At 43.9% G+C, this 15,999-nt stretch overlaps 1 protein-coding gene across 7 annotated transcripts in view; it reads right to left on the minus strand.

The window, feature by feature from the left end:
• Positions 1-1,377: 1,377 nt before the first annotated feature.
• SSBP3 (single stranded DNA binding protein 3) overlaps positions 1,378-15,999 on the minus strand; it is a 55,456-nt gene continuing 40,834 nt past the window's right edge. For 2 of the 7 annotated variants that reach the window (XM_066597569.1, XM_066597568.1), the window contains exons 8-18: positions 15,255-15,318; positions 15,098-15,174; positions 12,060-12,115; positions 11,916-11,964; positions 10,335-10,370; positions 8,863-8,917; positions 8,368-8,438; positions 7,419-7,497; positions 6,862-6,890; positions 5,277-5,378; positions 1,378-2,731 (exon numbers count right to left, since the gene is read on the minus strand). In XM_066597569.1, the coding sequence (XP_066453666.1) occupies positions 2,702-2,731; positions 5,277-5,378; positions 6,862-6,890; positions 7,419-7,497; positions 8,368-8,438; positions 8,863-8,917; positions 10,335-10,370; positions 11,916-11,964; positions 12,060-12,115; positions 15,098-15,174; positions 15,255-15,318 (648 nt within the window). In that variant the 3' untranslated portion in view covers positions 1,378-2,701. Of the gene's footprint in view, positions 2,732-5,276; positions 5,379-6,861; positions 6,891-7,418; positions 7,498-8,367; positions 8,439-8,862; positions 8,918-10,334; positions 10,374-11,915; positions 11,965-12,059; positions 12,140-15,097; positions 15,175-15,254; positions 15,319-15,999 lie in introns of all 7 variants that reach the window. The other 5 variants (XM_066597566.1, XM_066597564.1, XM_066597565.1 and 2 more) reach the window with 3 other exon arrangements.

Raw genomic sequence — 15,999 nt, forward strand, 5'->3', positions numbered from 1 at the left:
AAGAACTCTCACCAAAACATTTAGCACCTGTCTGCAGGATAGGTGATGGATGCATGAGGACCGGGGATCACAATGCTGGTGCCCCAGTGAAAGGAGTAGTGGTACATGTGTGGTCAGTGCCCCATTCACTTCTATGGGAAGGCGGGCCATGTGCATTGCTTAGCTACCTTCATTGACACTGGAAGACATTTAAAGAGCACTTTATGCCAGAAGTCTGTTGTAGTAAGGTTTTGGCGCAAGTCCCTCATGCCCGAATTGTGACTTTCTAGCCGGCCTTGTCACTTCTGTTACAAGTCGGCAGGGATGGGGTTGCCCCAAGACTGGCATATTTATGTATCATTTGTGCTAGGATCTGGCAGAAATCTATGTCCACTCCTAGCTGGGTCGTTTCCTGCGGCGGCGCATGGAGGAGAGGAGATGCGCCTCTTCCTATAATAGTCACATTGTGTACCAGCGGAAATACCAAGAGCAGCATGGGAAATAAGTTTCCCCTCACTGAATGAGCCTCGTGTGGTGCAGAGCGTTAGGACAGCATAAAGCTCTCGCAGGCAAAGGCAAACCACTCCGCAAAAACAGTCTGCCAAGAAAACTATGTGATGTCACCCTAGGGGTCCGTCCTGACTGTGCTCGCACCTAGGGACTTTACCATTCAATGGAGCACAGGTTAAGCATGTGCACCACCACTCTATTCACTGGGCAGCGCTGTTCTCATGATCCCTGGGAGGTCGCAGCGGTCAGACCCCCAGAGATCCACCCTATATCACGTTTGGAGGGGTGGTAAGTGTTTTTGGTAGAAAACTTCTTTCAATAGAAAGCCTATGAACCAGTCCAGCTGCTGAGCAGAGGCAGTTATCTGCTGCTTTGCTCTTAAAGATCACTGGGGGTCTCAGCTACCGATGTCACGGGGATTCCTTAGTAACAACCTGGATACGGAAGCAGCGCTTGCACATTAGGTGGTGCAAGTCACACTTATTCCCAGGCTGCAGGAATCCCCGCAATTGTCGAGTCTCTGCAGCACAGGAAAGATTAGCATTCATAATGAGTGAACTGGTCCCAATGTTACTTACTGTGACAGTCGATCGCTCGATCATGGCATTCCTGTATCATGGCATGGGTTAAACAAACAGCTGCCCTCATCAGGATCTGAACCAATCAGGTCCTGTTGTCCGTACCCAGATCAGAGGCCATTAGCTACAACCATAGCTGGAAGCCAGCTATGGCTGAGAAAAAGGAGGAGCCATAAATATACAGCACTGCTGGCTGCCGTATATTTACAAGAGACCGTCAGGAAAGGGTTACGTACGTTTAGCAATACAGAAGGGGCACGTGGCTATGGTCTTGAAATGCACATCATGAGAAATAAAACCAAACATGACATTTGTTTGAATTTATTAAATTTATTACAGCATGGAGGCGGAAAAATTAACCATATCATTCCAAGCTGTCCCATATCAAGAGACAATAATTTAACTATCCCTTTTTGAATACACAAGGAATTTTCTTGTAACAATGTCCTGAGAGGAGCTGCTAATTGTTCCCTCCTTCAGTTACTCCTGACAAACAAAATGAGGGAGGAAAAAAAAAAAAAAAAAGTTACAAAAACCCTGGAACACATGAGAATTTGATCGGAAACTCAGCCAACAGCTTACACGGACTGTCCCTATGAATACGCAAACCAGCAAAACCCAAGTGCAGCCGTTTCTTAAGTTTCTCATTTCAGACTGAAGGAAAAAGTTAAAAAAAAAAAAAAAGTTACAGTGTTGTATCAGCCGAACTTGTTCTGGGTCGACATGGATATGATGGGAACCAGACCAGGCAGTGGTTATGCAAAGAACAAGATGGCAGCCTGGCAGGGCGTGTTTCTTTTCTGCTGCCCGTCTCCTTCTCCCTCAACCAGTGCCACTTTGCAACTTAATCTCATCGAAGTCTGCAGTGTGAAGCCAGTCAATAAAAAGCCTTGCCACAAAAACCTGTACACAGCAGGTCCCATAATCCTATAGAACATCCCTTCCTGCAGTGAGGGCTTCCTCTTGATTTTTAGGAGTTTCTAGTTAATTATCGCTCTTGTAAAAGGTAAAAAGAAAAAAAAAATACATATAGTCTCAGGTGTTTAAACAAAAATATCAAGTGTTGTATTGTATGAGGTAAAGAGAAGGGTACAGGTCCAACCAGAGTTTCTGCACAGTGGAAGAAAAAAAAAAAAAAAAAAAGTTTAAAAACTTTTTCCAGAGGTGGTTTTTATACTGCATGAAACAAAAAAAAACTCTTTGGAGGGAATTGGGCCTCTGAGAATCTCAGTTCATTTTAAAAATAAAGCTAAAAACTAAAAGACACATGAAGTTTCCTATTTCAGCTATTCTCCTTGAATATCACGTCACAGACATAGAACATTTGGGGCAAAAAAATAAAAATAAAGACACGGCAATCGGGTTTATAAGTCTCCTTCTCTTGGAAAAAAAAAAAAAAAGGAAAAACGTAAAAAAACAAAGTTTTCTGTACAGGTATAATGAATCCTCTGTGCAGGATTTTCTTGTCTTGACAGTTTTTGTACTGCGTTTGATGGAATAAAAAGTTTTGGCTTTTTATTGCATGAAACCGAGCGGAGGGAGCCGTTCTATTCTTTTCCGCAACTCCAGACAATTCTCTTCTCCAATCACCGTGATCTTCCGAGCAGCAGCTGTGTTGAGTATTGTCCCCGTTGTCACACACTCATAGTCATGCTGGGAGAGTACTGAAAGAAAAAAATCAGGCGTTAATCCAGATTACATTCATCATGGGCTGCCTGACCGGGCTACTTAAAGGGGCAAAGTCACTAAAAGGGAACCGGTGAGCCCCATAAACTACATAATCAGGGAGTTGTGTTTCATACCCACCGGATCCGTGTTCCAGCGGCGCCCCCAAGCGCACACAGCGTGACTTATCAGCTGTGTGCACATACTTCCCCATTCATCTCAATGGCAGAGAGCGCACAACCAGCTGAAAATAGTCACACCGTGAGCACGTGGCAACTCTGCAGGGACACGGGGCTGGAACAACGACCCTTTTAGTATGAAATACCACTCCACGGATTCCCCATGTTGAAGTCCCATAATGTAGTTTATGGCGCTCGAATGTGATTACAAGTTCCCTTAAAGCTATTTTCAAAAATCAGGCAATATAATGTTATTAGCAATTTTGGATCATTTGAGTTATTACTGTAAAAGCTCGGTGTCTCGCCCCTTCCCCCTCCCCTTGATTGCGCCCCCTCTGTCTCTAATGGACATGACCTGTATGCTGTTTGCACATTTATGGAAGAGCCCGTCCAGACTATTTGTGCAGGATTGACAAGAGTACATTCTGCCGCACATGCTCCATACCCTCAATGCTTCTCCTCGTTTTCTCGGCGTGGCTGAGCATGCGCAGTAGGACCGCAGAAAAGTTGTTTTTTTTTTTTAAACTCTTGCATTGCTCTAATGCTTTCAACTGGGGTCCAGGCAGTCCTGTGTGCTCTGTGCATAGGATAGCAGTAAACTAATCAGAGAAAACTTGTGTGGGAACACCAATGACTCAGGTGGGAAGAGAATCGTGGGAAATGTAGTTCACAGGGAGTGTGTGGTGGCCATATTGAGAAATGCTTGGAAGAGGTGCTGCAGCTTGGAGGTCGAAGGGTAAAGCACTATCTGATACACAAAGTAAAGGAGGTGTAACCACTGTAAGCCACCCTCATATTTTGCTCACTTGTTGGAAGTACCCCTTAAAAGTGACCCTCAGGCTTCAGGAGAAAATTCTATCTCGGGACAGGAGAGAAGGTGTATATTACCAGCAGATCAACTGTCGCCTTTCCAATCTACCACCTCTAGTCTCATTTTCGGCCATCCAAGATGGCTAGAACAATTTTTTTAACTACCTAAATCTCACTGTATACTGCTCTCAGATTGGCCAGTGCTGATCATGTGAGCAGCCATTGTGCATTGCAAGTGTGGGAATTAGGAAGTCTTAAGATTGTGTTGGACATCTTTGATGGCCAAAAACATGAACAGGTGAATCAGAGGGACAGCAGAGAACAGATGATGCAGGTAATACACACCCCGACCCTCCAGTACTGGGATAGAATGTTATCCCGAAGCCAGAGGCTTGCTTTAAGCTGCCATACAACTGTCAAAGAAACGACCATTCATCCGACAGCAGTTTTCCACAGTTCCCTCATATACATCAATGTTTGGCTTGACCAAATCTTTGCATTTAGGAAATTAAGCTGCTCTGGTGATGGCTCAACTCTTGGGGAATAAGAGAATCAGAAGTTGAAATTCCCCACAGTTGAACCACCCCCAAAGCAAACAGAGTTGTCAGCCCCGCTGGTATGAGCAGGATTGAAAGACTTGATCATTTGTTTTATTTATGTTTTTTTTTTTTTTAAGGCGCCATACACATTTGAGTTAAGTTTGATAAATAAGTCTTACATCTCCCTTATAAATCAGCTTGTCCTATCAAGTCAATCATCATCCCATAGACCTTTTAAAAACACACATGAATGTCAATGAGGAGCCCCCTTTATTTAGCCAGTGCAGAGAGCAGGTCCTGCTCTGGTGGGATCAGGAAGAACATGCATTACTGTTTAATCCCCTAGTAAGAACCTCTGATCTGCAATGGTCAAGGAGAGGAGGGACAGCAACACTGGCAAAATCTGGATGATGAGCTTCTGCTAGGAGTTGCACCTTAAAGAGTACCTAATTTTCAGAAGACGTATGCTTATCTAATATTCTGTGTCTCATCAATATACTTTCATTAAAAAGTTTGTTTTGCCACTGATAAATCAGGGCAGCAAGCTGGGGACAACACACAAGCCCTACACCATAAAAGTGCACATACCAGGCTATGTAAATAAAACACCAGGACCGGCAGAGATTGTGTACACACTGACTGCAGGTCTGAGAGCAAGGCGAGTGCAGGACAGCTGAACCTGTGAAGACAGCCCCTCGCCCGCAGCTAAGAAAGTGTTTTAAAGTCCTAGTTGTTGGGGCAGCTAAATGCCTAACAAGCAGCAGTGGATTGCGGAAAGGCTGCACTTCAGTCTTGAATTGCAGTAGTAAAATAAAAATGTTTTTAATGAAAGTATATAACAAAACTGATGACACAGACTATTAGATGAACATAAGTTAACTGAAAAGTTAGGTACACTATAAGACTTCATTCTCCATGATGAAACGATACTTTGTTCCTACAGACCCCTCCGAAGGCTTAGACAGATCCCGAATACAATGTCTGACAGGATTGACAGCACACGTGTAACGACTCACATTATCATTTTGGAAGGAATGAAGAAAGTTTCCTCCTAACTCTCCGTCATCTCGCGGTGTCCCAGGAGGGTTACTAATGCCACTTATGTTATTTGGGGAATTCTGCAAAAAAAGAGATAAAAAAAACAGGACATCATTTATAAGCTCATCATTTAATAAGGATTTTTACAGCTCCTGTCCATGACAAATACACCGACACAAGTGCCACAGTCCCATCAAACAGGGGCCCTGCACCAATCAGATAGATAAATGATCTAAAAAACGGCCAGCAATTTAAAAACTCCGATGACTCCTGCTGGTGCCAAAGTTTTACGCATGAATGGTCACTTGTGGACTACCACTCCATTCATTTTAACGGGAGCCTCAGATATTGCAGAGCACTTGTACTTGGCAACCTCTGGCATTCCCACTGAAAAGAATGAAGCAGTGCCATGCATGTACGACCTTCAGGACTCCTAGCAGTCAGACCTCCACAGATCCCCAATGATAAGGGGAGGGAACAACTTCATATCTTGGCATCACCCCCTTAAATAGCATCTATAGTCAGTCTCATAAAGAGAATGCAGCTGATAATGGTGGCATTGAGTGCATCACTCCGCCGCTTGTGGTTATGGATTTATGTCACGATTTAGATTTTAAGAAATCTTGCAGTTCTTACACTGACCACTAAACGCAAGTCTGACACTTCCTCCTCATCATCATCATAGGTAGGATTACAATGATAGGGGACACCTATTTGTAGATAACACCAGATCCAACATTCACAATTGATGAAGGTCACAGCTCACCTCCTCCCCTCCTCACAGATTACAGAGCATGCGCACAACACTCTCCCAATGGGTCAACTCCTGTCAATTATATTTATAGCCTATGAGTTCAGCTGCAAAACATCCCTAAATGCTGCTAACTGCAGCAAAGATAAGATGACCACCCCCACAGACAAGTACAGCCATGAGAGATTAAAAGATATATAAAATCTTTAAAACCAAGGGGGGAAAAAATAAAAATCTAAAAAAAGAAAATGTTTTACTGCCTGCTTTAAATTATAACATATACATTCCCTTTAAAAGAGTAACTGCGCTTTCTAAAAACTATTAAAAGTTTTTATCGCTGGGAAGGATCAAGGAGTGGGCCGAGAACTCCCCCCCCCCCCCCCCCCCCTCCAATCAATTGCTAGAATGAAGCACTGTCACTGCTTGCTAGCTGAAGACGGACTCAATAGAAAGTCTAATGGCTATCATCCTCTAACGAAATATAAGTCAGCTGACAAGATCTAATTGCAGGTAGCAGTCTCTGGAATCTGTCAAACCGATTCCATTTACAGCGGTGTTTAGGTCATCTATGAGGCACGGGCTACAGAATGACACAAAGCTGTTGTGGCCCATTGACTGGCTGTGGGGAATTGTGTTCTTCATAGTAGCCATGATCTGTGAGATCAATCTGGTTTACAGCAGGATCGATGCTGCTATACACGGTATGGCAATATACCCTCAAGATTTAATATGACCAGCCATCTTATTTTCAATCCAAACTCCAGATATTGAAGCTACTGGGCAGGAGTTAGCTAGTATGTGCGGTACCTCACCTTAGGGAGTCCATCCATATCTCCAGACCCTAAAAAGGAGAAGGAAAAAAATGTAAAAAAAAAGTCACAACATTGTGAGTAGATCGTATCATGACAGGAGACCGTACAGTATAGATCAATTGTTAAAGCACTTGTCTAGCTGTAAACTATTGATGGCCTACCTGCAGGACAGGTCATCAGATGTAGATGGGACTCTGCCACCCCAGACCTCTGCCGAGCAACCATTTTCTGGGATGGTGAACTCAATACACTGAGCTGATTTCTGCAGGAAGCAGCATTTCCACTGCAGTGGTCAGGTTTGGTATTGCAGGCAAAGTTCCCATTGAAATGAATGGCCTGCAATACCAAGCCTGATAGTGAGAATAGAGCTGTCTGCTTACTGTAGAAATCAGCTTAGTGTATTGAGTGCATCAGACTGGCAGACAGCTGATTGGTGGAGATCCCAGGCGGTGGACCTCCACTGATCTACTATTGATGGCCTATCCTAAAGATAAACAACCAGTAGTTTACAACCCCTTTAATATCTCATAGATATTGCAAATGCTCATATCACTTACCTAATGACCCGTTCATATGATGAGGTTCCATACCGCCCATTCCTCCCATAGGTCCATCTGAGCCCGGTCCCATCGGGAACTATGGGGGAAGAAAAAAAATTAAAACGTTTTGTAGTACAGCAAAGCCTTCCATGGACCCTTCCCATTTTTTGTTTATTGGCTCATGTGCCCTTCTGCTATTCCAGTAACAGAGCAAAAGGAGTGATAAAATTAAAAGAAGTTGTACCATGAAACTTTTAACACTTCACAGGATTTGGGATAATTAACTGATTGGTGGGGGTCCGACTGCAACATCCTAACTGATCAAGACAATGGAAGTCCCGTGTCCATGATTGGAGTTGCTACATGTGCGCACTAGTGTTTCACATATTTCTATGGGACTGTCAAAGACAGTCAACTGCATTCACTAGGGGACCCCTGTTCGTATGATCAGAGGGGATTCCAGAGTTTGGACCTCCAATAAAATCAACCACTTATCCCCCCATCTTGTTTCATGGGACAACCCATTTAAAGGGGTCTTCCAGGGAAATATTCTAAAAAGGCAGCCACCCTAGTGATCTCCTGACCATCGCAGGTCCAGCTGCAGGGGACATGGCAAGAGCCAATCCTCTGACATTCACATGCTCCAACAGGTATAGGGACAGGGATTATCTATATAGGAGAGAAACTCTTTAAAAGTTCCTATTCAAATTCAGCAAGGTTTAACAAATAAATGCAAGTGGCAAAGTGGCTGCACTAAAGGATATCCGCAATACTCCAGCATGGAAGCACACAGCTTCTGGATTCCCTATAGCTGCATCCTTCCCCACTTCTGACATTATTTCTGTGTGGAGGGGATATATATCTCCTACATACAACTCCAGCTACCATTCTACGTCCGGCAAGGCACGCTGGAGGTAGCAGTTTTGCGGCATCAGGCTCGGTAAGTGTCAGAACCCAGGTGACTCACATTTGACCGGTTCCCTGTGGGGGGCCCAGGATTTATCATTGTGTAGATATTGTCACTCGAATTTGTTGATTCTGTAATAAAAAAAAGGAAAATGAAATGTTAAAATATTGTATTTTAGGTAAAAATATACAGCCAAGTGTTTGTTTTTGGAGAAAATCAGTGAGCAGCATTTATTAAAGCCCAGTTCCTGGGCTGCCAGCTGAACACACTGACAGATGTCCAATGATATGAAGAACCTAATGGTACCTCTAGTATTTTCACTGCATCTCCACTCTTCATACGTATGACGCCTCCAGCGGGTGGAGCTGAAAACCTCACAAACTGCATATAGCGCGTGGCACAAATACCGGGCTATATCTGGAGAGTGGAGACGCAGTGAAAAATAATAAAAGGTACCATTATGTTCTAAATCCCATTGACATCTGCCAGTGCATTCAGTTGGTAGCCCAAAAGGTGCTGGCAGCCTTCCTTTAAAAGAGGAATTCTTTAACATACCTGCAGGACTGGGCATGATGGGCGTCCCGGGAGGTCCTCCGCCACCAGGTGGGCCCTGCGAACATACAAGCAATATATTCTAATGGCTATACTTCAACATGGACATATCCTTATATAGATGATAACATGGGATGTGGCGCATCTTTAAGGGCTAATGCCCACGGACGGATGTCTGCAGCGTTTCACGTGGCGGAAATCCACGGCGTTATCCGGCAGCTATTAGGTTCTATTAAACCTAATAGCTCAATGTTCACGCTGTGGAATTCTACTGCGGAATTCCGTAGCATGAAAGAAAGCACAGCATGCTCTAACTGCCGTGGTAAAAGCACGTCCAGCTTCCATTATAGTCAATGGAAGCTGTCCATCACGCGATACTTCCGCTGTGAGCTCAGTGGAAGTGTCATGTGATTACGAGTCACCGCCGGCCACGTCATTGCCCACTGCTGGCGCATCATGTGCTGTTATGCGTATGCTCGCCAATTGGGACTCGTGCGGCGGATCCAGAGAGATGAGTATGGGGTCTTTGGAAGGATCGCCGTGTTGGACCGCTGGTGGAGTCCGACACTGCTGTGGGCATGAGGCCTAATTGATTGCAACCAAGGGTCCACAGATTAAAACCTTTAGGGTATGATTCACACACCGGAAATGGTGCACATTTTCAGCAGTGGAAATCTGCACCAATTCTGTTACGTGTGAACGTACCCTTAACCCGCTTTATCTAGTCCAGCAGTTAACTCATTTTGAGGCCAATAGCCTCTTCTTCTTTACAGGTCTGGCGGTGTACAAAAATGTTCCCTGAAGGAGTTCTTGTGGGACCTCTAAACAACGGAGTCCTTCCTCTGCAGGTGACACCAAGAACGCTTCTGTATAACTCCAGTTTTCTGGAGACAAGCTTATGGGCCTCCAAATGTGTTAATCCTCTTTATTTAGTCCATCATTAAAGGGTATGTTCACACATAGCAGAAATGGTGCAGAAAATCTGCACCATTTCTGACGTCTGAATGTACCCAAAAGCTTTAATCCATGGACTCTTGATTGCAATCAAATATGGGATGCAAAACATCCCCCATCTGCACACTGGAGGGTCAAAAACCCCAAAACCGCTGTCTGTATGGATTCTGTCTGGGTTTTCAATTCCCATTCATTGTTATACAGACCTGTACAAAGGGTCAAGCATAGATTTAAAGGAATGCTGCCATCCAATAGGTGGCGCTGCAGAGGTATTGTTCTATCTCCCTTATTTGCATATTACCCAGAGGAGCATGGGTGACCTTATACGTCTCCTCACTCCCCTTCTTGGTCCTCTCCCTAACCCTCCTGATCTTGAGTGACACCTATGTGCATCCATTACCAGTTACAGATACATCCTAAATATTTCCGTATGGGAATATTTTATGCCCAACACTCTTACAATGCAGGTTATATTGCAAAAGTTGATGCTATGCCTCTGCTCAAGGCTCTCTATCACTTACCACATATGTGCCAGGTGAGGACGAGGAATATGGAATCTGCTAATGAGAGAGACAATATTGTAACATATACAAATTACACCTTTCACTTTTCTTATACTACACTATAATGGTTAGAACAAATATATATTATACACAGCATATAGTAACATAGTATGTTAGGCTGAATGAAGACAATGTCCATCTAGTTCATGTATTAGTCTCAGAGCCCTATTACACGGGCTGATTGACTGGGAATGAACATTCGTATGGACATTCATTCAATCATTCATTGGCTAATGTATACATGGCTAGCGATCAAGTGACAAACGAGTGTATGACCTCATCTCTTATACAAACATAATAATCATCCTGTGTCAATAGCCCATCCCCCTCATGTAAATGGGAAATGTGCGACTAACCATATACAAGCCATATGGGGATAAAGGATTGCACCCAGGATCACCTGTATTGTTTATGTTTAGCACAATTACATGGAGCAATCATTGTGTGTATGCTAAACGAGGGCCAACACACTATATAGTCAAACACCACTAGTCTATGGACACAATCTACCTAAAGGCCCTTTTACACAGGCCAATAGCAGTTTCAGTGACTGCACGAGCACCGACATTAATCACTAAGGTCGTTAGCGCTCGTGCAGTGCATTCAAACTGAAAGTCGTTCCAGACGTTCGCTCGCTTCTTGTCCACTTCTCGCTTCCTATGGGAAGCGTTGTGCGGGGAGCTTTCACACAGAGAGAGAAGCCAGCGAGCGCTAACAAGGCTGTTTGAGCTGACAGAAAAGTCAGCTTAAACAACCGCTAACGACAAGTGAGCGATATAGTTTGACTTTCACACAACGATTATTGCTCACTTTCGGCTGTTTGGATGAATTTTGAGCAATAATCGTTGCGTGTAAATGGGCTTGTAAAGGGGTATTCCGGAACACTAAGATTTCCTCAAAAAATGACATTAATAGATAAATCTGTGAGAACCTGCCATTCAGATCCCTACCAATCAAGTGATTCCCGGGATCCCTGTCAGAGGTCGGTGCAGGAAGCTTTCTGTGCTAACCGCACCGAGAACAGCCCCAAGTACCAGCTGATTGGTGTGGATCCGAGTGGCAGGTTTTGGCTGATCTACTGAAAACCTTCAAAAAAAAAATAAGTGTCCTGGAATATCCCTTTAAAAGGGATGTGACAAGATTTAAAGGGACTCCCAGTGATCCCAAGAACAAGGCTCCCACAATTTTCCTGCATGAGGTCATGCATGCCGCCAAGACATTTCAATAGGAGTGTTGGAAACTACCAAGTACAAAAGCTTAGCAATCTCTGATGCTTGTATGTAAAGGAATGAAGCTGCAGCAAGCATGTGCAACCTGCACTTCACTCCTGTGGGAAACTGCAGGCCAGTGGGGCTCCCAGCAGTTGGATCCCACCAATTGTAAAGTTACCCCCCAATTCTGTGGATAGGAGATAATTTTATAAACTTTATAACTTGGTACAAACTTTACGTCATTAGAAAAGAGCAGAATAAGAAATCCTATGAATTCTACTGAACTCTTCTCCAATAGATTGGACTAGTCTATACTGTAAACACTTACCGAATTTGCGCTATTTGGATTTGGCCACGGCCGACCCGCCCCAGGACCCCTAAATAAATATTAAAAAGCATTAAAAAAAACAAAAAAACAACTTCCTTAGCAGAAACCATATGTTACCCCGCACCCCTGAAAAGCTTTCCTTACATGCTCATGCCAGGCCCTAAGGAATTGGGTGGTGGTCTCATCCCGCTTCCATAATTCTGCAATGATAACCAAGGATCAGACTACGGTAGCGAGGGATCATCCGGAAACAAATGGAAGAGAAGAAAACGAGACGGGTTAGTGACACAGAACACCATGCCATCGAGCAACAGAACATTTACGGACTTTTAATGCAAATTAAGTAAACAAGTGGTTTGAATGTTCTAATTAGTTGACGCAGAACATGATTAATACTTCAATTGATCCATGTCATAAGCGTTTCAGATGACAGAACTCAAGCCACTAATGGCTTCAAGCAAGGAATCCGCTTCCATGATCCCACAGGGCTATGTCGCCTGTCACTAGACTCTCGTTAATTTCTTTTAAGTCGTTCCAGAGGTCATGTGTCAATCAACGGCTACAACGCTATTTACATCCATCGGGTTATTACCTACAAAGGTTCTCAGGGGTCTGACTAAATGATGAACTGCCAACATGGAGTTCTACAACGGAGACCTGCGAACTTCATCATCATACATTAAGAAACTGTACTTCGCCTGAGCCAAGTTATTCTACGCCACACTCCGGAGAATACCACCATGTGTGAAAGTGTTGATCCACCAGCACAATGCTCTTAGTAATAGCATTCTGTTGTGTCTTTAACACCCTGGATGACTTATTAATGCTGAACTGATGCATTAACCCTTTCCAATCTAATTTTGGATTCAAGTTTTCCTAAAAGGCTTTCTCTTTTTGCTGTTATACAACTGCGCCATCTGCTGGGTGAAGCCAGTGTGTGCACGCCAGAGAGGCTCCGACAGCAGAGTGGCTGGCAATAGACGATAAGAATACCCTGTCGGATGTCTTCTGACATTGGAGCGGTACAAGCTTCAGTCAGAATGTAGGAAGACGTCACAGTGGATTCGAAAGGCTTAACCCCTTAAAAAGGGTTTGGCATTGGAATAAAACCCTGTACACCCTAACTGAGCCATGCCTAGAAGAAAACAATTGTACATACACCTTTTCTGGAGCCCCGTGACACCGCTGATAGATGCTGACGGTATCGGCGGTGACTTTCAGGTAGAAGCACATGACCGCTGCAGTCAATCAGAGGACGCAGTGTCACCAACAGCGCTCATATTCTCCCGGGCGACATGACTGCAGGAGTTTGGTCGCAGCTGTCACATTCTTCTGCCAAACAGTTTGTCTGGAAGGGACTACTGCCGTCAGCTATAATCAGGAGCCCCAGAAGATTATACCCCTTTTTTTCCTTCTTATTTTAGGCTGGGCCCTCACCCCCCTCTCTATATTTTTGTTTTTTCCCCTCCTCACTTTAAAAAATGTTAACTTGTATTTCTATAGATGTAGCTGTCTGAAGCCTTTTTTTTTTGTGGGACGAGTTGTATTTTTTAGTGGTACTATTTAATGTACTGAAAAATGTAAGAAATGTTAAGTGGAGTGAAATGGAAGGGGAAAAAAAAACACGAAAAGCCGCCATTTTTGAAGAAGGTGGGGTTGTTTCAACAGCGTACATATTGCAGGAAAGAGGACATTGCTTTATTCTGTAGTTCAGCACGATACCAAATTTATATAGTTTTACTTTTGCTGTACTACTCTTCAATAAAATCCTCTGCCGCCATCTTCCTACTGCCATAACTACATTTCTATCCAGATAGTTATGCGGGGCTCATTTTTTGCAGGACGTCCTGCAGTTTCTATTGGTACCATCTTGGAGTTCATCTAACATTTTGATCACTTTTTATAATTTTTTTTCTATTAATTTGGGAAGGAGAGTGGTAAACTTTTACCTCCTTACATATTTTTCCCAATATTTTTTTTCTTTCTTCGTTTAACTTGTGATCATTAGATCGCTCATGCAGTATAATGTAATACCACAGTATTACATTATACTGCATTTTGACAGTCAGCCTAAGGTGGTGTGCCGCATGCATGCCTTGAAAGACATTTAATAGATCACCTTGCATTCCCGCGCCACATAAACCACACACCTAGGACGTAGCTGTATGCCCTGTGGTGTTAAGGGGTTAAAGAAGTTGTACCACAATAGACTTATCACCTATCCATAGGATGGGCGATAGAAGTCTGATTGGTGAGAGTCTTACCACCAAGCCCACCACCAATCCTGAAACTAGGGTCCCATGTTCCCTTCTAGTCACCGTGGGCTCACTGCACTTCTACCCACGTCTGATTGATTGGGGCAGTGGTCGCATATGCACAGCCCCGCCTTATTAATTTCAATGGGGTTGACAGAAATAGAGTACAAGTGCTTAACTGCCTCCAGCAGTCCCACTGAAGATGAAAAGGGCAATCCTGTGCATGCATGACCTTCAATCCATCCAATCTGCCTGCATTGCAGGGGGTTCAGCGAGCCTGCAGTGAGGTGGCGAGGGGGACAAAGGGTACCTGTTCTCATTATCAGCCTGGGTATCAGTGGTGAGACCCCCAAGGATCAGACTGCTCACCTAATCTATGGATAGGTAATAGTCTACTGTGGTACAACCCTCTTAAGATTGGCAATCTAATTTTTAGAGTAGAGTGTTCCCCATCCCTCCAGCAGGTCCAACTTGTTTCAGGGACTATGCTGAAGAATATTGGACACCGCCACACAGTACCCAAAATGGTTCACGGTCACTTAGGTTGTCTGTATGCTTTTTGTGCGAGCACTGGGACAGCTACGGGGAACCTGGTGGAATTCTCACAGCGGGATCCGACCCAGCCGTCTGCAGGCGGCCTATGTAATATACTTAGCTCAGTCTATATTAGTGTCTCAACACATTTGTAGTGGAGATATCTTCTAAGTGCCCCACTATGTCCCATCGAATCCCGTACATTCTCAGTGATTTAGCAACCTACTTCTGCAGAGCAGCCCTATATTTTATGATGTATACAAGCATGAGGTTGGGAAGAGACCGATTAGGAAAGAAATGTGTAAAAGCATGCTGCGAAGAGGGGGGAAAAGTATGGATTGAGGAGGTGGAAAAGTTGAAATACCAATATAAATTTTAAAAAAAGGTAGTCACCTGAGGTCCCGGACCCATGGGGCCCATTGGTCTAGGGGGATTCATCCTCTGCATGGGTCCTCCCATGCCAGGGTGCCCTTATGTATAAAAAGACAAGCTATTACAATGTTCCAGAAGAATGGTGAAATAAGAACATTCAGCTTGGTCAGAGGGTTACCTTGTCGGGTTGGATCCATAGAGTTTGGTAACAAAGGCTGCGATCCTGGGACTCCCCCTGGTGGCTGCAAGAGAGTTGAGCTACGTAAGACTAAAGTAATGCAAAGCAAGGAAAAGAGTTTTTATAATAACGAGTGGGATCTGCCAGGTACGAGATCCAGTAGACATCTCAACTCATCCATTTTGGACATGCCTGGAATATCCCATTCCCCCACCACAAAAACAGAAGGACTTTCAGCTGCAAATATACATACCACCATCAACTACAGAATCAATGGCTAAGAGTCAAACAATTGCCAGCCACTATATATCGAACATGTTTGTCCACGTTTACACAAGACTGATGTTCATATATATAAGGGGATCCAGAAACTGTTGCAATTCTGGCAACCAACATTTTAGCAAGGTCCTTAGTGGATTAGACCAACACTTAAAATGTAACTGCACTTTAAGAACTTTTGACTTGTCAGCGCTGAGACCCCAACTGATTACTGAAACAAGGGTGCAGCAGCTCTCACCCAACTGCTGTGCTCCTCAATTGTCTTCTCTGCCCATAGACTCCGCTCTGCAGCTAAAATCGGATGCATAGACTTCTACGAACATTATGTCTTGAGGTGCGCTTGAGTGAATGTTGCATCTCCTTCATTTGGTGATCAACGCCAACCTCAGCTTCCAGACCCCGCTGATCAAAAAACTTTTCACATATTGCTCTAACATGTCAAAAGATTTTAAAAATGCAGGTACTC

This window comes from Eleutherodactylus coqui, chromosome 3, assembly GCF_035609145.1.
Source record: "Eleutherodactylus coqui strain aEleCoq1 chromosome 3, aEleCoq1.hap1, whole genome shotgun sequence".
NCBI classification, from domain to species: domain Eukaryota; kingdom Metazoa; phylum Chordata; class Amphibia; order Anura; family Eleutherodactylidae; genus Eleutherodactylus; species Eleutherodactylus coqui.